The 21,341-nt window shown below is 69.7% G+C and overlaps 2 protein-coding genes across 2 annotated transcripts; both read right to left on the reverse strand.

Moving 5' to 3' along the window:
* Positions 1-703: 703 nt before the first annotated feature.
* PANK4 (pantothenate kinase 4 (inactive)) lies at positions 704-13,898 on the reverse strand. The gene is made up of 19 exons (XM_080656460.1): positions 13,713-13,898; positions 10,536-10,618; positions 9,974-10,188; positions 9,275-9,458; positions 8,894-8,986; positions 8,461-8,614; positions 8,185-8,366; positions 7,611-7,692; positions 6,563-6,663; positions 5,658-5,813; positions 5,013-5,125; positions 4,718-4,805; positions 3,833-3,984; positions 3,280-3,335; positions 3,068-3,117; positions 2,527-2,631; positions 2,182-2,282; positions 1,983-2,051; positions 704-1,212 (listed from the first exon to the last, which is right to left on the reverse strand). The coding sequence occupies exons 1-19, from the start codon at positions 13,834-13,836 to the stop codon at positions 999-1,001; spliced, it is 2,322 nt and encodes a 773-aa protein (XP_080512586.1). The 5' UTR covers positions 13,837-13,898; the 3' UTR covers positions 704-998.
* Positions 13,899-16,597: 2,699 nt separating this feature from the next.
* On the reverse strand, positions 16,598-17,379 carry HES5 (hes family bHLH transcription factor 5; the record flags this gene model as incomplete). Its single annotated transcript, XM_080656096.1, has 3 exons — positions 16,598-16,857; positions 17,078-17,243; positions 17,326-17,379. 3 exons carry the CDS (start codon positions 17,377-17,379, stop codon positions 16,604-16,606), a joined length of 474 nt encoding a protein of 157 aa, XP_080512222.1. The 3' UTR covers positions 16,598-16,603.
* Positions 17,380-21,341: the final 3,962 nt, after the last annotated feature.

Raw genomic sequence — 21,341 nt, forward strand, 5'->3', positions numbered from 1 at the left:
TGCAGGGCCCAGGGCCCCGGCTTCTGTGGCGGGGCAGTGCCCGGGTATCTCAGTGGAAAGGAAGGAAAGGGTGGGCAGAAAGGTGGACACACTGAGGGCCCTGGGGGGACAGCCAGGTGACCTTGCCCCCGAGCCCACCCAGCCCTCGTTTCTGGTTCCTCCAGGGTTGGGGGGGTGGCAGGCTCCCCGCAATCCTAAGAAACAGATGCTGTAGACTCAGCCCTCCTGCCTGGCGCACGCGCAGGGCCTTGCAGGTCGCCCCAAAGGCGTCCTGCGTGACGGCTCCAGCCTGCACCCCAAGGACACGTCCCGTCGGGGGAGCAGCCAGGGAAAGGGGCTCCTGCCACAGGGGCCACTGCCAGGGCCGGGCCCAGGGAACCCCCACGCGCCCCGGGCAGGGCTGTGGGCACAGGCTCAGGCCACGGCGACAAAACCCACAGGTCCGATCAGCGCCCGAGAGCTCTCCAGGGTCCTTGAGGCCTCCGCTCCGCCTGCTCTCGAGCCGGGAGCGCTGCCCCGCACCCCGTCTGTCCCTCCCTGCACGGCAGCGCTGGGAGGAGCCGTGTGGGGGCAGCAGCCACGGCCACAGGCCGGGGGCCCTAGTTCTGGGAGTGACTGCGGGAGGGAGGGGCGTTGGCGGCGCCCTGGGAGGGTCGCAGGGCTCCGGCGACCACGCCACGCAGCCAAGGCACAAGCTCCGGTCTCACTCTAGAAATTCTATTGGGTGCGTGCCTCGCGCCTGTGCCCTGTCAGACACAGGCATATATATATTTAACATATACAAAAGGTTATTTAACAGTTAAATACATTCCAATGCGAATGTCCCGGGGCGGGCAGCGCCTCCCAGCACGGACACGGCAGCGTGAGGAACGCGCCCGACGTCGGGAGCAGGCCGCCGCGCCCGCCTGAGTCACAGAAGCACAACATAAATATCGGACGGTGCGTCCCTGCGGCCGTCCCAGTCCATCCCTGATGCCTGCTGGCCAGCGGCCGGGGCCTCACTCAGCCGGGACCTCGAACTTGAAGATGACGCTGAAGAGCCGGCCGCCCAGGCGCGCGGCCAGCCAGGGGTTCTTGAGCACGGCCAGCTTCAGGCTCTCGCAGCGCAGCGCCGCGCCGTAGTTGGTGTGCACGGCCCGGCCCATGCCCTCGATCACCACCAGGTCCGTCCCGCGCTCCTGCACCAGCACGGCCAGCCCCTCGTCCAGGCGGCTGTGGGAGGAGGGCAGTGAGGCGGGCTCCGCGACACGGACTGGCTGCCCCCGCCCGCCCCTGGGGCAGGGAGACCCCCTCCGGACTGGACTCCCAGTCCAGCCCGCGAGCAGTGGCTGCCACGTCCCAGCGGGCGGCCCCTCTGGAAGCGGCAGCAGCGATGCCGCCTACTCTGAACTTTAAAGGACCTGGTCCCGCCCCGGCCGGTGTTGCTCAGTGGTTAGAGCGTCAGCCTGCAGACTGAAGAGTCCCAGGTTCGATTATGGTCAAGGGCACATGCCCGGGTTGCAGGCTCCATCCCCAGTAGGGGGTGTGTAGGGGGCAGCCGATGAACGATCCTCTCTCATCATTGATGTTTCTAGCTCTCTCCCTTCCCCTCTGATATCAAAAAATATATATTTAAAAAAAAGATTATACAGGATCTGGTGCCACCGTGGATCTGCCCTCCTGCCCTGTGGTCAGCAGTGGCCTGGGCCACGGCTTGGTGACTGCCGGGCGGACTGAGACGGACAGTCCCGGCCACACGCCCGCTCAGCTGGGGGGTCTCTGTGCTCAGACCCGGGCGGAGCATGAGCGAGGACCAGCTGCCGAGGGGACCCCGCTACAGGCGGGGCAGCCCCTCCCGGCCTCGGAGCCGAGCGCCCAGTGTCCACGTCTCCCGCCCACACGAGCCAGAGCGCTCGCGATGCCGTGATGGGGCCCGAGGACAGAGGGCTGACTGCACGGGGTCGGGAAGGGGCCGGGACCGGGGGGAGCGGAGCGGCCGGTACCTGAGGTCCAGGCAGGGGGAGCTGGAGCCCGTCTGCATGAGCAGCAGCCTCTCTTCTCTGAGCGCCGAGCTGTGGGCACAGGGGCGGTGCCGTGAGCGGGGCCCAGGACACGCCCAGGCCCCGCCTCCCGCCAGGCCCCGCCTCCCGCCTCCGCCCAGGCCCCGCCTCCATCCAGGCCCCGCCCTCCCGCCAAGCTTACTGGACAACGGGGTCCATGGCCGCGATGTGCTCGGCCACGAGGAGGGACTCGCAGTAGGTCACATCGTTCAGGGCGGGGCCCGAGTTGCACGCCAGGATGACCTGCAGCAGACACCCCGGGCGTTTGAGGGACCCCGGCCGCGCAGCCCCAGCCCAGCTGCGCCCCGCCCCGCCCCCCGAAGCTGCGGGGAGTGCGTGGCTGGGACACCCGGCACCGCCCGGCGGCCTGCGGAGGAGCGGCCCCAGGTCCGATGCAGACGCCCGGACACGGGGTCGCTGCTCGCCCGCACCTACCTGCCGGCACGGAGCAGCCGGGCAAGGGTCCCGCGTGCAGCCCCACACTCACCTCCGTCCCTCTAGACAGAAGCTCCCTGACAAAGGGGAAGACTCCCAAAATGACGTCTACTCCACTGTTATCTGCGAAAATTAAGGCACATTTGTGAGGGGGCCCCTGCAAGACAAAACCAGGACGTTCAGTTGGGCACAGGCGCCGCCAAGCGTTTCAGTCCCTCCGCACGCCACGCCCCACCCGCACGCCGCTCTGCCCTGCGGGCCGCCAGGCTGCTGGGCCCGTGGGCGCTGGGCCCGTGGGCGCTGGGCCCGTGGGCGCTGGGCCCGTGGGCGCTGGGCCCGTGGGCGCTGGGCGGGGCCGCCTGAGCTTCTTTCAGAGCCGCTGCCGCGAACGACCTCTGAACTGTGGTCAGTGACCTACTCCATGGTCCCCGCGGAAGTCAGGCTCAGGACAGGGAATGGTCAACTTGGACTTGCAGCTGGGGTGTTGGCGAGACTTAGGGGCCCCGGGCAGCCAAAGGCCCCCCAGCCCCCCTCCTGTGACCCCAGCTGGTCCCGTGCGCATGTGGTCCTGGGACGGGGGCAGCTGCATGTACCTTCAGTCTCTGCAGCCACGTGTCGTAGGAGTCCACCAGCCAGGGCCGCTCTGGGGGACACAGGGGTGAGGTCAGCGCTCTGGCGCAATCACCTCACTCCCCTTCCCCCCCCCCACCCCCCCCCGCCTCCGCGCGGCTCCAGGAAGTGGTCCTTCCACCTCCACAGGCCACCCCACCCCAGGCCACCCCAGGCCGGCCGGGAGGCGCCCTACCTTCCAGCTTCCTCTTCGCCTCCTCAAACCCAAACTGGGGGTCAGACTCGAGGACCCTGCACGGGGAGGAAAGAGCAAGTCTCACACCCAGGACTCAGCCTGCCGGCTCATCATCAGCCGCGCCGCTGGTCCGAGAGGTGCAGGCTCCTCCCACTTCAGACACAGACGCCGGGGCCCTACTCCCCTGCTCCACGCGGGGCCCTACTCCCCTGCTCCACGCGGGGCCCTACTCCCCTGCTCCACGGGGGGCCCTACTCTGCGCGGCGACCAGCACCGTGACGTGGCCAGTGGGAACGTCAGCCCAAGGCCACACCCCTAGCCCACAGGCACCACCTGGGGACGGGAGGGGCTGCCAAGGGCACGGGGCTCCCCCAACCCCCAGCAGCCGAGCCGACCAGGACCCCGGTCCCCTCCCTGCTGCCTCCTCATGGCCGGGCCGGGGGCTGGGCTGCTCCGTGTGACCCATCCCAGGCAGTTGCTGGGACCTGGAGCCCTGAGGGCTGTGGGTGAGGGGGCCCAGCGGGAGGGCGGGCTGGGGGCAGCGGGCACCTACTCGGACACGGCCTTGGCTCCCCAGTCGAAGACGTTCCCGGCCAGCAGGCCTCGCACCAGCGCCAGCTGCCGCTCCTCCCAGTCCAGCGCGTCCAGCGCCTGCACCACCCTCTGGAAACACCGCAGCGCCACGCCGTTCTCCTTCTGCTTCACCTGCGGGCGGAGCTGAGCTGGCGGCGGGCCGCGCCCCCAGGCCGCCGGTGCCCCTCCCAGGGCAGGTGCTCAACCTGACCTCGCGCTCCAGCTCCCACACCCCAGGTCGGGCCCCGTGAGCGGTGCTGCCGCGGTTCGAGGCGCCGTGAGAGTGCAGGCACCCGGGCCCATTGAACTGCTCAGTGGGCTCAGGCGGCTGGGCCCGGCGTGATTGAGCAGGCAAGAAGGGCCAGGACCCTCACGGGCACTGCTGCCCCGACTGGCAGATCCCGGCACACGCGCCCCCAGGCCCCACCTAGACCCTCCCGTGCGAAAGGTGGGTAGGGCAGGGGGGTGGCTGTGGAGTGGTGCCTGGACCTGCCCGCCAGCCCTCACCCTGCCTCTGGCCGCGGTCCCTCCTCAGAGCAGGACAGACGTCCACAAACACCGACTGTGAGGCTCCGGCGGCCTCCGGAGGCCAGGGAGGGGCGGGCACACGGAGAACCCGCTCTCTGGGAGGCCGCACCCTCCTGGTCAAAACGCAGGAGGCCACACGTCCACAGCCCAGTCCTGGCGCCCCCATGACCCCCCCTCGCCACCCGCCACTGGCCGAGGGTGAGAGCCCCAGCAGAGCTCTCTGCCCGGGTTCCCACAGGGCCTCCGACCTGCGGCTCTTCAGCGGGTGCTGCTCCAGATGCAGCCCACCCCGGCGCTGGGGTCGGGGCGGCGACCAAACCCCGCCCCCGGCACTCACCTGGGAGTAGGGGTCCGGGAAGTTGAACTCGTTCAAACAGTGCTCCCTCGTGTCCAAAAGGCTGCGCACCGTCAGGGTCCCGTAAGCGCTGGGGACAGAGCCAGGCAGGAGGGGCTGAGCGGGCGGACGCCCCGTCCAGGGCCACCCTCACAGCGGCCGCATCGGCCGCAGCAGAGAGGGGACGGCCGGGCTCGGGGAGGGGGGCGCGCGCCAGGGCTTCACGGAGCTGGGGGCGCGGCTCTGGGCCGCCGGAGGCTGCTGCAGCTGGCACGGGGGGAGGGGGCGCGGTGCTCACAACGGCTGGTGTCGCAGCGTCTGCAGCTTGTCCCAGTACTTGTGGCGGAACTTCTCTGCCCTCTCCGCCGCGTCCGCAGACCCCGGCTGGCTGGCCACGGCTCGCTTCACCACCTGCCGAGGTCAGGGGTCAGCAGCGCCCGCAGCCCCGCGCATGGACGGGGGCGCAGACGGAGCGCTGGGGGCCAGGCCTGCCTGTCTGGCAGGTCCTCCAACTGGGTCTCTGCCAGGTGGGAACAGGGGTCATGGCTGCCGACCCCAGGCTCAGACCCATGTCCTCAGGCTCCGCCCCGAGAGGCCAGGAGGCTTGGACCGTCTTCAGCGCCCATGTGGGTCCCGGGCAGGAGGGGACCCCAGGGGCCCCCGAGGGGCCGAGGGAGGGCCGGTTGCTCCGGCACCTGAGCCACGACCCTGTGCCTCCTGAGGAAGTGCAGTGACCAGCCAGGGATTTATAAACCACGAGCCCCACTGATGCCTCGTCCCAGCTCACCGTCCCCCCGAACCCCGGGAACCACTGCCCCCCAAGGAGCAAGGCGGCCCTGCCCTCAGGGGACCCGCTCCCGGGACGCCTCCCCCTCCCCAGGGTCACTGCCTGGGACCCGAGGGCTTTCGCAGCCACACCAGCCCCCGCGCTGCGGCCCCTCACCCCGTCCAGGGCCTCCTCGAAGCAGCTGAGCCAGTACTTGCGGGCCAGGGCGTCGTCCGTGAGGTCCACCGTGTCGGGCACGTAGGACGCCGGGTCCAGGAGCAGCGGCAGGTTGACCAGCGGCCTCTCCAGCCGGTCCATTTCCAGGAGGTCGAACTGCGGGGAGGGAAGCGGGCTTGTCACCTGTGCTTTTTCTGCGGCTCACGAGCTGCCCCGTGGGAGAGGCCGGCAGAGCCTCCCGCCTCGGGTCCCACCCGCCCGCCAGGTCCCGCGGTGCCCTCCGTCCGCTGGATCCTGTCTGCTTGCACACGAGCTCAGGCCCCACCGGTCAGGTCACCCTCCTGGCCGCCCACCTCTCCCCGCCGCTTTCCTGCCAGCGTGACGCCCAGGGCCCCTCCTGCATCCACTGGCCTTTGTCTCTGCGTCCATGACCCCCCGGCTGGCCCGTGCTTCTCTGGCCTCGCTTCCCTGCGCAGGGCCCCGTGGACGCTGGCCCACGCAGCCTCTGCCCGGTGCCGGACCCCTGGCACGGCCACAGGATCCCGTGGGGACAGGCAGCCGGCTCCCTTCTCCCCACAGCACGTCTCTGCTGACCACACGCCAGTGTCCAAAGCTGCTCCCCCAGCTACGCCCCGCGGGGGCCAGGCCACCGGGCCCAGTGCCACCCGCACCTGCTGGCCTCTGAGTGAAGCCGATGCGGGCCCAGCGGGAAAGGCCCCTCCTCCACAAACTGGGGGGGGGGGGGGCTGCAGGGCTCCCGGGCACCTGCCCACGTCTGAGGACGTAAAGGCAGGAAAGGAGGGGAGGGAAGCCAGCCACGTCTGCCTCCTGCCCTCGGTGCCAGGAGCCGGCACCACGGCCCCCCCGCCCTGAGCTCGGACCCGGCCAGGCAGACCCCCACTCACGGTGCCGCTCTTCGCCCCCTGGGTGGGGCCGAGCTCGGGGGACGAGCTCATCAGCCCGGAGCTGCCTGCGTAGTTCTCGCCCCAGCTGTACTGGTCGGGGTCTGGGAAGGAGAAACGGTGTTACCCGGGGCCCAGCCGGCTGAGAGGCGTGAACCTCAGGACGCCACCGCCCCGGAAGGCCACGCGCAGGGAAGGCCCGCCCACCCCCCCCTGCCCCCCACAGGTCTCGCGATCAGGGGCCGGAGGTCCGAGTTCCTGCCTCCCTCTCACTGGCAGCGCGACCTATGGAAGGGCCACTGAGAGCTTTAAGCTTCTCCAGAAACCCTCCCCGGTTTCCTGAGACGAGAGCGACCGAGGGACACAGCGGGGTGACAAGCACCCCGGGACCTGCCTGTGCGCCGGCAGGGCCCCCCCGCCCCCCGCCGGGACCCCCAGTTCCTGTTTTTACTTATGTATTTAATCCTCATCCGAGGTGTGTTTTTATTGACTTTAGAGAGAAACAAAGGGAGAGAGACAGACATCCATGTTGGAGGGAAACCATCGCTGCCTCCCGCGTGCACCATGCCCGGGACCGGCCCTGACACCGGGGCACGTGCCCTGCCTGCTGGGAGTGGAAGCTGCCGCCTTTGGTGTACGGGACGCTGTCCAGCCAACCAAGCCACCCGGCCAGGGCCCTTGGAGTTTCTTCAAAAAGGACAGAGAGGAAGGCCCTTGGCCGACAGCGATGAGGCGGGACGGGGGGGGGGTGGGGGGGGGCCTTCGGAGGTGAGACCATGCTTGCAGCGCCTGCCTGGAGCCCCGTGTCCCTCACTGGGACCCTGATTCTGTCACACGCAGGCCCACAAGTCGCTGTCCACCTCCTCAGGGCAGTCACAGCCAAGGGCTAGCCTGGCCCCACCCCAGCACAGATGGGATGAGGGAGGGCCATCTTGTGCCACGCAGGCCACCATGTCCGTCAACAGGGGGCGGCCAGAGGTAGGGCCGGGGACCCACCCCGCAGCCGCCCTCCCCCTCCGCACAGGCCAGCCCCCCGCCGCACCCCACTCACTGTCCTGCTCGGCTCCTTTGAGAAACGCCCCGATGGCACCCAGGTAGCCTTCGTGTCTCAGGAACAGCGCCTGGACCTCCCCCTGCAATGCAGACCCACCCCTGAGGCGCCTGGCTGTGACGCGGCTAAGTCCGCCCACTTCCCGCCCGCCCCCCCCAGACGGCCCCTCTGCCGCGGGGGGTCCTGAGTCATCCGCGTGATGTGCCAGCGGGACTGGATCAAACGCAGAACGAAAAGCTGTCCTTTGGGAAACACTGCGGGGGGAGTGACTTCAACAGGATGGACACCTGCCCATCCTCCGCCTGCCAGCGGTGCCCCCACGGCGGGCCCAGCCCTGCCAACAGGGGCCCGGAGCTCGTCTGATGTTCTCCCAGGGAGACGGCCCCTGGAACGCGTGCCGTCGGTCACCTGCCCAGCTCAGACTCCGCAGGTGCCCGGGCTCAGGATGCAGGCGTCACGGGGGGGAGGGGCAGGAGGCCAGGCGGGCAGGCGGGCAGGGGCGCCCTCCGCCGGGCGGCTCACTTGAGGGCCCTGAGGGTGCGCACTGGGGGCGGGGAGCGCCAGGGGGCCGGACCTTGGAGAAGAAGCTGATGCTGTAGGTGATGGTGCGCATGGTGACAGGGTGGCCGCGGATGAAGAAGCCGCCGAAGTACACGCGGTCCAGGCCGTGCAGCTTGGCGTAGAGGCAGGCGAGCTGGCCGATGTCGTTGCTGATCATGTGCAGCAGGCTCTTGGCCATGTCCTCCGGGGAGAACTCTGGGGCAGGACAGAGACCGGCGCTGCTGGGCAGGGAGCCCCGTGGCACCGGCGGAGGGGAGGGCGGGAGGGCGGGAGCGCGGGCAGACGGTACCTTGGTCGGTGGTGGCCGACTTCCCAAAGCTGCTGGCAATGAGGTTGCCGCTGAGCCCCAGCGTCTGGTGGGCGCCGCCGTAGATGTCCTGCACCAGCATGTCCACGTTGGCATGCTGCCCCCTGGAGGCCAGGTGCAGCAGCTCGTCGAACTTCTGCAGGGACGGAGCAGAGGGGAGCCGTGAGGGGTGGGAGCGGGAAGGACCCCTGGGGCCCCGAAGCCAAGCCCGTGGAGCGAGGGAGACAGGCATGTCTCAGCTGTGTGCTGGCCGACTGGATGCACGCCCTTCGGGGACCCAGGACAGTCGGGGCGAGGCCGAGGACGGAGCCCCGTTTGTAACAGCCCCAGCCGAGCCCAGCCTCCGTCCGGCAGGTGGCCGCCCCGCCCCGAGGAGGGGAAGCCCGCAGCCAGAGCTCTGCCCGGGCCCCAGTACCTGTGTCTTGGTGAGCAGGGCCCCGAGCCCCCAGAAGGTGCCGCCTCCTATGGAGCTGCCGCCGATCCACTCGAACCTGTCCTCCGTCTCCACCTGGGCCGAGGGGGCAGGTGCGCTAGCGAGCGGGCCCAGCCACCCAGCAGGTCCCGGGGACACGGCGGCCAGGGCGCCCCCAGACACGGAGACCGTGTTCTTGACGGCCGCGTCTGGGAGGGCTCGGGGGCACCAACGCTGGGAGCGTTCTGCATGGGGCTCGTGCCCGTAACCGCGAGGGCCAGGCCAAGCCACTCGCCCGTCCGTGTGTCCCCTGCCCTGGCCAGACACCCAGCGCGTGCCGGACAAACCGGCCCTGTGCCGCCTCAGCCACGGAGCCCAGCTCACCTTCACTATGGACACGCCCGAGCCGATGCTGACCAGGAGATAGGGGAAGATGTGGGGGTGGTTTGTCTGAAATCGGAACTCGGGGTCGGAGTCTTTCTGGTACACGAAGGCCTCGTGCGGGATGTTCTTCAGCACGAAGTTGCAGCCCTTTATCAAGCACGTCATCACGTCCTCCTTGGCCACTCTGCGAGGGGAGGCGGGCCCTGAAGCAGCCCAGGCCACAGGGACCCACAGCCGCGCCCGCGTCTCCTGGACACTCTCCTGCTGCTGGGCGCAGCTCCTCGCCCCAAAGACACAGGGGTCCTCGGCACAGCAGCCGGAAGGTTAGCGGCCCTCTGTCCGGAGGGCACCTGCGTGCTGGCCCCTGAGCCGTGAGTGCGCCTGAAGCCCCGCCCCCACCCGTGGCCCCGCCTCCACCCGTGGCCCCGCCTCCACCTCCGCCTCCGCCCCAGAGGGCTGCAGCCCTGGGGGCCTCTGCCCAGCAAGACAGGCCGTTTCCTGCACCACCTTCCGTCCTCCTGGGGTTCGGCCACCGGGACCCTGCTGCAGCCCGGCCCGGCGCCCTGCCCCAGAGGCCCCCACCTGCTCCCAGGCCCGGGGCGGGTGCAGGAGCCGGCTACCTCGGCTACCGCCACTTCAGAGCCGACCCCGAGAACCGAGGCGCCCACCCCACGCCCTTGGGGCCTGCGGTCCCCTTACCGCAGCCCCAGCTTCTGCTCGATGAGGTCCTTGAACTTGTAGGCCCCGCCCCCGGTCGCATGGATGACCTTGGTCTCCGTGTTGACCAGGTGGTCCCGGACGAAGTCCAGGCAGGCCTCGATGTAGCTGTTCTCGAACTTGATGAAGTGCAGCCGGGCCGTCACCTCCTCCTGGACGGAGATCTCATAGGGCGACTCGCGGTCCTGCTCCACGTCCTGGGGCAGAGAGGGGGCGGTCTGTGTGCCGTGCGGGAGGGGAAGACCCCGGGACGAGGCCGCCAAGTGCCCACACGGCAGCGCCAACCGTTTCCGTCATCCCAGAAACGGGCGGAACTCTGGCTGCCAACCTCGGGCAGGAGCAGCTGGGGGGCAGGTTCGTGTGGGGAAGGAGCTTCGCGTGGAGCGAGAGGAGGCGGGCAGGGGCACGGGCACCAGAAAGCCCCCTGGGGGCCTCCGGAGCCGAGCGGACCTGGGGGAGCGGCACGGGAACAGCAGCCGGAGGCCAGGGGGGGCCTCTGCCTGGGGCTGGCGCCAGAGCCCGCCCACTTGGACGCCCGGCTCACCTGGCCCGCCTGGTCGAAGGACCTCACCCTGGCGACTTTGTGCTGGACCGTGGAGTAGTAGGCCAGCTTGGTCAGCGACCCGCCTGCGGGTGAGACAAACGCGGGCACTGAGAAGCGGACGGAGGGACCGAAGCTCTGCCCTCCACGCGCTCTCCTTCCCGGACTTGGGTCGTGGGCAAAGGCGTCTGCTGCCACTTGAACGTGAAGACCCGGCGGGCCCCACACCGAGGATGGGCTCCGGCACCCGCACCTCTGCTCCTCCCGGGCCCGGCCAGCCCGGCTGGAGCTGCCCCCAGTTCCCTGGGCCCCGGCCCCGGGGAAGGAAGCGGCCCCGTTTCTGGGCAGCCGTGTTGCTTAGCAGCGGTTTCAAGCTGATCGGGAGAGTGACCCACAGAAAGAAGATGACAAACCCAGTGTTTCCACCGAACAGCCCCGCGTGGCTGCCGTGGAGACCGTGGGGAAGGAGGCGAAGGGAGGCGTCCCAGCAGCCGGGGGCGCTCACCAGGACCACCCGAGGCCTGGGGCCGGAGAGCAGCGTCCTGCCCCCCACTGGCTCGGGCTGGGGCGGCCCGAGGCCCAGAGAGACCACGGGAGGCCACCGAGGGCGGCAAGGTCTTGTCCCCACGACCAGGCCCCGGTGACACGGCCAGAGACCACATCTCAGGAATAGGAGAGGCCTGTGTTTGCCTGACACACAGTCAGGGCAGGTGGGAAGGGCCCCGGGGCACCGGTTTCAAGGCTGTGCCCTAGGGAGCACTCAGGGCAGACGGGCGGCGCCCCGGCCACGGCCACAGCCACGGAGGGCAGACAGGAGGGGAGTGACCCCTCGGAGCCACGAAAGGCCTCTGAGGCAGAGGGTTTCTTACGAGGCCACGAAAGCAAGGCAGCCTGCGAGCCCGCAGCGCTTCCCGGCCCAAGGCTCACGCTGCCTGCCCCGTCCTGGCCGCCACGATGGGGCCTCTGGTGCTGCTGGGCCTGCCTCCTGCTCCCCCCAGGACAGAACAGCGGGGGCCAGGGCGCACGTGGGGGGTGCAGGCTGTCAGTCTGGAGCAGGGGGCTCTCAGAGCCTTCAGGGAGCAGCTCAGCGCCCAGGATCTCCCCACAATTAAGAGTGAATGCCAGCCCTTCCGGGGCCGTCACACCGACCATCGCAGGGACCAGCCTACGTTCCACACGGACGGAGAGGACCCTTCCGTTCACCCAGCCTGTGGGCCGGTACCGCTGTCCACCCTGGCGCCTCTGACCTGTCCTCGCTGGGGCCGAGGGGGCTGCACACCCGGTGCACACGCCACCCCGCAGGCCCTGCCACCTCAGCCGTGTGCGGCGACAGGTACAACGTCCCTGGTGCTTTCACAGGGAACCTGCTCGCTGAGCCGGGTGCCCCCCAGGGAGGGCCGGTCCGGAATAGAGCCCGAGCTTTCCTGGAGGAGGCGAGGGCGAGGGCAGAGCAGACAGATGAGCCAGGCTGTGAGCCCACGGGTCGGACCCGGGCAGGGGCTCCGGGCTGAGGCCTGGCCTGTGCTGCGCTGACAAACGAGGTCTGTCCTTGCTGGCGAGCACGGCACCCAGCACCGAGGGGCCTCCTGGAGAGGACATGCTGACGGCGCTAAGAATACCGAGGTCCTCTGCCAAGGAGCCCACGGGGCTGGCCCAGGGCGGCTCCAGGCCCCCGCAGCAATTCCTCCTCCCAGGGCCACCAGCTGGGCCCCGGGGGCCACACCAAAGGTGCGCGGTGAACCCCGTGGCAAGTCCATTTGCAGAAACGTCAAGGGCTGACCCGTTCCTCGGAGCAGAACCCCCCGTGGAGGGAGGCAAAGTCGGAACCTCAGAGCTCCCACCCGCCCGGACCACGGTCATTCCCACCGCGGGCAGCACTCCCCAGAGGAGCTGACCGGGACCACGGTCACTCCCAGCGTGGGCCACGCTCGGAAGACTGTGGAGCAGGCCCCGAGAGACTGACCGGGCCCCTGGAGGCCCGGTGGTGGGTGACCCCCTCGGCTGGGCTTCCAGCCGCATCTCCAGCCCCCCATGCAGGCGGGCACCGAGTTCTGGTCCGCACTAGCCACCCCAGCTCCCACCTGGCCTCCAACCATCTCACACCTGCCACCGCCCAGCCCCTGGTGTGCAGGGTGGGAACTCCGGCCCGCCCCACTCCCCTGGAGGACCTGCGCCCCAGGCCTGTGCCCCAAGCAGAGCGGTGGGACCCATTAAATGCAAAGGCCCACCTTCTCTGGGAAAAAAGGTGCGGTCCAGCATCTACCGAGCGGCAACTGTGGGGCAGGGACAGGGGCAGGGGCGGGAGCTAGGGGGCAGCGGACACTGCCCACTTGGAGCTGGACAATCACAGACAAACTCAGGCCGCAGGCCAGATCTCGCCGAGCGGGAGGTGCAGAGCCGCTGTGGCCTCCACGCCGGGCCTGACCCCGGGAAGCCGCCCCCAGGAAGCCCTCTGTCCTGATAGGTGGGCAGAGCAGCAGCGTGGCAGGCCGAGGGCTGGCTGCCTACCAGCGAGGTGACCTCCCCGCATCGTGTCCGGTGACAGCGGGATGCTGGGAGGGAGCACGGGGCCTGGTGCAGGGAGCGGGGCAGGGCCTGGGAGAGGCGGGGGCGAGTGCGGGCCTGGGGCTCCCCTGCAGCCCGCGGGAGACGCGGAGGCTCTGGCCAGAGGCCGGCAGAGGTTCCAAGCTCCCACGTCCAGGTCGTCGAAACTCCCGTCAAACGGCCACCGGCTGAGATCAGGGCCTACAGGTTTGGGCTCCGAGCGGCCGCCAAGGCTCCCCGTGGCCAAAGCTGGGGCTCCCGCCCGTCCACATCCCGGCCCAGACCCGCCGCGGGCCGGGACAGCCACCCCAGGCGGCAGGAGAGGCCCCACCGCGCGGCTGACCCTCCCCAGGCCGGACTACAAGGCCCGGCATGTCCCGCTCCTGCCGCGCGGAGCCTGCCGGGAGCTGTAGTCCGGCCTCCGCGACGAGCGTGCGCACCGCCGGTCCTATGACTACAAGGCCCGTCAAGTCGTGCGCGCCGGCAGCCCGCTGACTACGAGGCCCGGCAGGCCGTGCGCGCCCACGGCCCGCGCCCCGCCCTTCGTCCTTGCCACCGCCCCCGGCCCGCCAACCCCGCCGCCCGCGCCCACGCCCGCTGCGCGCCGCCCCGCTCTCCGCTCCCGCCCGCGGCTACCGATGTCTATGGCGAAGCGCTTGGCGTTCTCCAGGTTGCGGAAGATCTCGTCGGGGGGCAGCGTGATGCTCTTGTCCAGGCCGTCCCCGCTGCTCCCGCTGCCGCTCGCTCCACACTCCGCCATTTTGAATGTGCCCGGCCAGCCTCATCAGCCATGGAGATATATGCGCATATATTTGACTGCTAAACGCCTCCCGCGCATAGATTATGCTAATGAGGCTCCGGGCCGGCCCCCCGCCCCGCTCGCCTCTGTGATCTGGGCCGCTGGAGGGCCGACTCCGGGGGGCCCAGGCGGCCCGGGCGGGGGTCCCAGAGGCCCGGGCCGGAAGGGAGCCCCACACAAAACCTCTGCACTGTGGTCAGTGCTGGCCTCAGTGCTCCGAGCCAGGGCAGAAGGGCACTGGGCCTTGCAGGCCACCGGAGACCTGACTTCCCGCCAGTGGGCTGTAAGCCTGGCATCTGCATGGGGAGGCACGTGTGACCCCCCCTCGCCGGGGTCTCCAGGGATGCTGGGCTGTGGGTGCTAAAAGGCCCATGCCCGATGGGTATTGGGGACCTTGCCCTCGAAGGCAGAGCAGACAGACATGCCGGTCTGTGAGCCAGAAAGTGAAGGGCTCACAAGTGGGGAAGCGGTGTGCTCTGATGACCCAACCGGCAGAGAGGGCAGGGGAGCCTGCCTGGAGGAGGCTGCCTTCTGCCAAGAGGGGGATCAATGGGCGTTTGCAAGGGACAGGCTGAGAAACCCCCCAACGCTGGGACGGGAGCACCGGTGCTGTTGCTGGGAAGCCCGCGCTAGCTCGGGGACCCGGCTCCGATGTGTCCCCTTCAGAGACACCGGGGTGCTTTGGGAAAGAATCCAGTGTTGGGAGCAGACAGAGGGCCCCTAAGTGGCTTTGATGCCTGCCTGCCAGGTGACCCTCGGTTGGTCACTTCATTTCTCGGGGCCTCGGCCACCTCCTAGCATGCCCGATGCCCGATGCCTGGCAGGGCTGCAGGACAGAGCTCAGGCCTGTGGAGCAGCAGAGAGCTCCAGGCTGATTCACAGGAGGGGCCCGCGTCGGGCATCGGGCCAGGGGGGGGTGGGCAGCCCGGCAGGTGTCTTCCTGGGGGTGGGGGTGCGGCTCTAGGTGGGGAGGCCTGGGTGGAAGGGAATTAAAAGTTTCCCCCCCCCCATGTGGAAGGGTGCAGGGGTCTGCTCCCAAGAGGCTCTCCTCAGACATCCAGGACCCTGGGCAGGGGGGGTGCCTGTGGGCAGACGTGCCTGGTGCCTGCGCAGTAAAAGGCGCTCCCTGTCCCTGGCTCACTGCTCCCAAGGCCGCAGCAGGGACCCCAGAGACCACCGGCAGGCACTGGGCTGGCCGGGAGGGGGCGCCATTGGACATTCCCTGCAGAGTAGATGGACAGGGACGGAAGATGGCAGGGAGGGAAGTGCTGAGCAGGAAGGAGGGGGGGCCGGGCTGGGCCCTGCAGCTCTGAAAGTCATGCCTCCCGGTCCCACATCCAGCTCATCCCCATAGCGAGTCGGGTTTTGCCCCTTGGTAAGTCAGGACGCCTCTAGATTCTTGCAGACTCCGTCAACCTGTAGCCTGCACTGCCTGTTCCACCAGCAGGGAGGGCAAGTGCCCCCGGGGGCCTGTCCAGGGGTGGGTGCTGCTGGCCACGCGGGAAGGGTCAGGGGGGACAAACATCTTTCCCTGTGTGTTTGGCCCGGCTAACCCCCTTTTGTGGCAGCAGGCGAGCGCTCCAGTGCAGGCTGTGGTCTTCGGGGACAGAGCTGGAAGGTCCTGAGCGGTCACTGCTCTCAGGGAGCTGGGGAGAGGCTGGCGCAGAGATCCAGGTCTCTGGCGTGTCCCCTCCTCCTGCCTAACCCTCCCAGCTTCTCCCTTGCCTTCCCTCCTCCCTCCCAGCTTCTCCCTTGCCTTCCCTCCTCCCTCCCAGCTTCTCCCTTGCCTCCCCTACTCCCTCCCCGCTTCTCCCTTGCCTCCCCTCCTCCCTCCCAGCTTCTCCCTTGCCTTCCCTCCTCCCTCCCAGCTTCTCCCTTGCCTCCCCTCCTCCCTCCCAGCTTCTCCCTTGCCTCCCCTCCTCCCTCCCAGCTTCTCCCTTGCCTCCCCTACTCCCTCCCAGCTTCTCCCTTGCCTCCCCTCCGCCCTCCCAGCACCCAGCCCTTCTTCCTGTGACCCCAGGGTCCCACCCACGGTTGCACTCACGATCGTGCCCCTCCCCCTCCCCCTCTCCCTCCCCCGTGGAGCTGGTGGCTGCGGAGGAACGGCGAGAAGGACAGCGGAGGACCAGACAGCCAGATTTTATTGCAAGTCCGAGGAACAGGCCAGTGGCTCCCACGTGACTGAGTTCAGATTCTGAGTACAGCGTCAAGCCCACGAGCACCCACCCACCCAGGGACCCTTTAAGGATCACGGTGGAGACCCGCACTCGGCCCGCTGTGAGCCCTGACCCGACAGCCAGGCCCGCGTGGGCCCTCCCGCCCCTCCGGGCTGACACTCTTCCTATGAGGACGCACCTAGAGTTCCGCCTTCACAAAAGGCAAATGTGCCCGCCCGCCCGCCAGGCCGGCCCAGCAGCGGCGAGCGCTGAAGAAAGTCCTCTACAGGCAGGACACGCGTCCCCCTACAAACGTCATAGAACCCCGTGGCGCGGGGACTTCCCGGAAGTCACTTGCTGAAATGCAAACACAGAACAACCCGTGGGGTCGGACGCGCCAAGGCGGCCCCGGCCGTCCCAGACGCGAGGGCTCTGCAGCGCGTTCCCTGCGGAGGACCCGCCGCTGGCCGGGCCGGGAGGGAGCCTCGGGCGCGGCCGGCGGGACGGGCGGCCCTTTCCTGCGCACCAGGCCGGCCCTCCGGTCCCCGGCGGCAGCCCGCACGTCCGCAGGGTCACCAGGGCCGCCAGAGGCCGCGGGAGGGCTGGTGCGCCGCGGGGCCGGCCTTGGCCGCCGGCGGTGCGGCCGCCTTGGGCTCCGTGGCGGGGGCGCCGGGCGCGGCCGGGGGGCGCTGGAAGTGGTAGAGCAGCTTCATCTGCGTGTCGCCGGCCGCGTGCAGCGTCAGGAACTGCACGGCCTCCTGCAGGCACCACGCGTAGCCCTCGCTGAAGTCCTGGTGCCGGCTCTTGGGGCCGGCGGCGGCGAAGGCTGCGGGGAGGGGGGGGAGGCGGTGAGCGCGGGGCGCGGGCGGTGAGCGCGGGGCGCGGGCGGTGAGCGCGGGGCGCGGGCGGTGAGCGCGGGGCGCGGGCGGTGAGCGCGGGGCGCGGGCGGTGAGCGCGGGGCGCGGGCAGCTGGGGACGCGCGGGGCGGGCGGTGAGCGCGGGCAGCGGGGGGCGCGCGGGGCGGCGCGGGGCGGGCGCGGGCTCACCCTTGGTGTGCTTCAGGTAGCTGACGGCCATCTCCAGGATGTCCGCCTTCTCCAGCTTGGAGTTGGGCTGGTGCCGCGCGAACTCCTGCTCCAGCAGCAGCTTCAGCTGCTCGATGCTGCTGTTGATGCGGTCGCGGCGCATCTTCTCCACCACGGGCTTCCGCAGCTGCGGGGGAGGAGGCGTCAGGGCGCGGGGCCGGCGGGGGCGCGGGAAGGGGAGCGCGGGGCGCGGCGGGCGGCGCACTTACCCGGTTTTTCTCTTTGGGGCTCAGCAGCTCCACGGCCGCGGTGCTGGGGGCCATGCTGCGCGGCGAGCGGGCGGCGAGGGGGCGGCGAGCGGGAGCGGCGGGCGTCCAGGCGCGTCCAGGCGGCGCGGACCGACCCCTTTATAGGCGCGCGCGGCGGGCTGGCGCCTGGGGCCCGGGCGCCGCGGCCGTTCCCACACTCGGCGGCCAATGGCGCGCGGGGCGCACAAAGGCGCCGGCCCATTAGCGCACGCTGATTGCCTGTGAATGGGCGCGGGCACAAAGCGCTCCCCGAGGAGCAGGTGGGCCGCGGGCACAATGTCCGGGCTGTGGGAACGCGCTCGCCCTCATTAGCATCCGGGCCTGATGCTGGGAGCCCGCGCCTCAATATGCTGCCTTTTCCCAGGCCGTGGGGGGGGGGGGGGGGCGGGGGCAGGAAGGAACGACCTCTCCCCTGCCCTCCCCTCCCCTCCCCCTCCCCCTCCCCCTCCCAGCGGCTCCCGCTGCTGGCTGGCAGATAAGGGACGTGCGTTCTGATGAACAAATGCAGTGGCTTCCAGGGCTGCGGGCACCCTCCCCACAGGGACCTGCTGCCCCCCGGGGAGGGGCGGGGCCACCCCCCATGCACAGGTGGAAGAGGGGCCCACATTCAGGGTCGCACCTCCTGCCCCTGTGGCAGGTCCCAGGGTGTCACCTGGGACACAGGACTTCTCCAGACTGGAACATGGGCTGCCTGCCTCCATGACTGGCTTTAGGGAGCCAGAGGGAGTGAAGTGCCCCCCAGCCAGTGCCCCCCCCCCCAGGAGCAGCTTATCAGGCGTGGCATCTCGGGTGCTGTGAACCCACAGGTTTCTCCCCGCCCCCCCATGTGGCCAGAGTCCTACCGGGGCTTGCTCACTGCCCAGGCTCTCACAGTCTGGCGGGCACTGCTAGGGCTGGCTTTGCTTGGATGTTTTGAGGGTGGGGGTGCCAGGTGGCAGGCATGAGGGTCAGAGCAGGGCAGGCCTGGAGCCCCCACGAATGTGGTACCAGCTCAGACGGGCCCTCGGGACCCACGGGTAAAAACTGATCATCCTGGTACCGACCAGCTGAGGCCCCAGGAGAGGGCCTGCCGGGAGCGCCCCTCTGCCCAGAACCACCTCCCTCCTGGCTGTCCACAGCAGGAGCCCAGCTGTCCCGCGGGGACTGGGAGGGGCCCAGCGGGGGCGGGGGGGGCGGGGGGGGAGGAGGCAGGGCCTCCGCTCGCTCGGGCAGCCATGGCTAACATCGGGCACGTTAGCCCCATTTTAAATCCAGGGGTACAGTTGGACGGCAGCCGCCCGAGTGTGGCTGGAACTCCAGAGCCCTCACAAGGGGCCATCAGACCCGCCCCGCCGGGGTGCTGGCAGCCACCAGGGCTCTGAGTAGAGGTCCAGCCCCCACTGCGCGAGGGGCCTTTGGTGACCCCAGAAGACCCACTGGGGAGCAGGACGGTGTCAGGGCTGTGGGGCCAGCTTGGCGGGAGCCAGCACAGCGTGGCCCATGGGCAGCTGTCACCCCTGGGATGGGCTGGGCTGGGGGTTCCCAGGGTGAACCCTCAGGTGGCTCTGGAGGAGGAGGAGAGGCAGCCCCTGCCCACACCTCCCCTCTGGTGCCCGGTCCTCCCCCCGCCCTGCCCACACCTCCCCTCTGGTGCCCGGTCCTCCCCCCGCCCTGCCCACACCTCCCCTCTGGTACCCGGTCCTCCCCCCGCCCTGCCCACACCTCCCCTCTGGTACCCGGTCCTCCCCCCGCCCTGCCCACACCTCCCCTCTGGTACCCGGTCCTCCCCCCGCCCTGCCCACACCTCCCCTCTGGTACCCGGTCCTCCCCCCGCCCTGCCCACACCTCCCCTCTGGTACCCGGTCCTCCCCCCGCCCTGCCCACACCTCCCCTCTGGTACCCGGTCCTCCCCCCGCCCTGCCCACACCTCCCCTCTGGTACCCGGTCCTCCCCCCGCCCTGCCCACACCTCCCCTCGTGCTGTGGGGAGGCGGGCACCGCTGAGGGCTGAGGGCCTCGCTGTGAGCGGTTCTCCCCCAAGCAGATGGGACCCCACCGCAGAGATGGGCTCTCGTTTGATGCCAAAGGGCAGAAGGCACCAGGGTGGGCTGTGATGGGCCGCCAAGCCACATGCTCACCCCCTGCTCACAGCCTGGGCGCGGGCAGGGGCTGGCACCGTGGGTGTGGGCTGGCAGGTGCCGCAGGCTCTGCGGGTGCCCAGTGGAGCCGTTCTGCAGCCAGAGTGAGGCTGTGCCGGGCGTGTCCCTGGGGGTGGGGTCCAGCCCCCAGGGGTGCCTAGCCCAGGGCGGAGGGTGTGGGAGCAGGGGCCCCGGTACAGCCTCCACAGGCTGAGCCTCGTGTGGCCTGACTGCCTGGCTGCTGGCGGGGAGGGGGCCTCAGGGCTCTCCCTAGAGGGGCGGGCTGCACCCAAGTGGGGCCCCCCACCTCCACCCCCACCCCCAGCTTTGGAGGACGGTTGGCTGGGGCTCCCTCTGCCGAGCCAGCTCTCAGCCCGAATGAGACACACGTGCCAGGAGTCACGGTCCAGCCCCCACGCTGCCCAAGTGCGCGCCCACCCGCGGCGGCAGGGTGGCTGGCCCAAGGCCAGGGAGGGCCACGGGGCGCCTCCCCCTCCCCCTGCCCCGCTTCCCGGGACCAGGGCAACTTTGATCCAATTTTCGGTTGTGGGAAATACGGAATGAATGGTGTTAAATCCCCGCCGGCGATGAAAGGCCGCTCCCTCCCCGGGTGTAGGCCAGATGGCAGCTCGGGCCTCCAGGCACACGCCCGGCCTTTGTGGGCCGTTTAACGCTGTGAATGGGGCCAAAGTGTGGGAAACTCCCGGGCTCTCGGCTCACGCCGTCCAAGGTGAGTGGCCGCACAGCTGGGGGGAGGGGCCGAGCGGGGGAGGGGGTGAGAGGGAGGGGCAAGGGCTGAAGGCTGCTGCTCCGGCTGAGGGCTGGCGGGCTGTGCACCCAGAATGTGTGGGGGGGTTAGATCCTCTGCCTGGGCCGCCCCCCAGCAGCTGGAGAGGGGTCCTTCCTCCAGCGGAGGCTCTGAGGACAAGGGGTGTCTGTCCTGCCCGCGCCCCCAGCTCTCGGCAGGCCCGGGTGGGGTTCCAGAGTTAATGCCCCCCAGGAACAGCCGCGGTTTTTTTTCAGGCAGGGCCCCAGGAGCCGGGGATCCCTGCGCCAGAGGCCGGGGATCCAGGGCCCGCCCCACTGCTCAGCAGCCTCCCCCCCCCCACCCCCCCGCCCGGGGTGACTGCAAAGCGCCAGGCACGTAGGGGCGGGCATTTGTGCCGTGTGCCAAAGGGGGGCTGGGAAGCCAGTGCGGAGGCCCCGCAAAAACTGAACATGGAGCCCAGCCAGCAGGGCTCAGCGGTTGAGCGTCGACCTATGAACGGGAAGGTCAGGGCGCCGGCCCGGGTTGGGGCTCCATCCCCAGTGTAGGGCGTGCAGGAGGCAACCGACCCATGACTCTCTCATCACTGAGGTTTCCCTCTCTCTCCCTCTCCCTCTCTCTCTCCCTCTCCCTTCCTCTCTGAAATCGATAAACATATACGAACAAAATTTAAACACGGAGTGACCGGGCGTCCGGCAACCCCACCCCCAGGGTTTCCCCAAAGGAATCAAAAGTAGGGCCTGGCTCACAGCATCACTCACACACGCCAGAGGGGCAGCAGCAGCCGGGGCGGACGGACGGACGGACGGACAGACGGATGGACGGACGGACGGATGGACGGAGGGGTAAGCAAGGGGCCCATCACTCACAGGAATGTCACTCAGCCTTAAAAAGGAAGGCGTTCCTTCCGACGTTACAACACGGATGCGCCTTGGGGACGCTGCACTCCTTGATGTAAACCAGACTCCGAAGGAAGAACAGAGGCCGAGGCCGTGTGATCCCGCTCCCAGGGGGCCCTGGAGGAGTCAGGCCCGGGGACAGAGAGTAGCCGGTGGTGCAGGGGAGAGGGGAGAGGGTTGGAGGGAGGGAGTGTTT

The sequence above is a fragment of the Plecotus auritus genome, assembly GCF_963455305.1.
Source record: "Plecotus auritus genome assembly, chromosome: 2".
Taxonomy (NCBI): domain Eukaryota; kingdom Metazoa; phylum Chordata; class Mammalia; order Chiroptera; family Vespertilionidae; genus Plecotus; species Plecotus auritus.

Excerpts from the sequence above, each read along its gene's own strand:
- PANK4 (XM_080656460.1), bottom strand. The coding sequence starts at position 13,836 with ATGGCGGAGTGTGGAGCGAGCGGCAGCGGGAGCAGCGGGGACGGCCTG. Across the intron at positions 10,619-13,712 it reads GCGCTTCGCCATAGACATCG|GCGGGTCGCTGACCAAGCTG; the intron begins GTAGCCGCGGGC and ends TCTCACCCGCAG. Across the intron at positions 5,814-6,562 it reads AGGGGGCGAAGAGCGGCACC|TTCGACCTCCTGGAAATGGA; the intron begins GTGAGTGGGGGT and ends CCCTCCCCGCAG.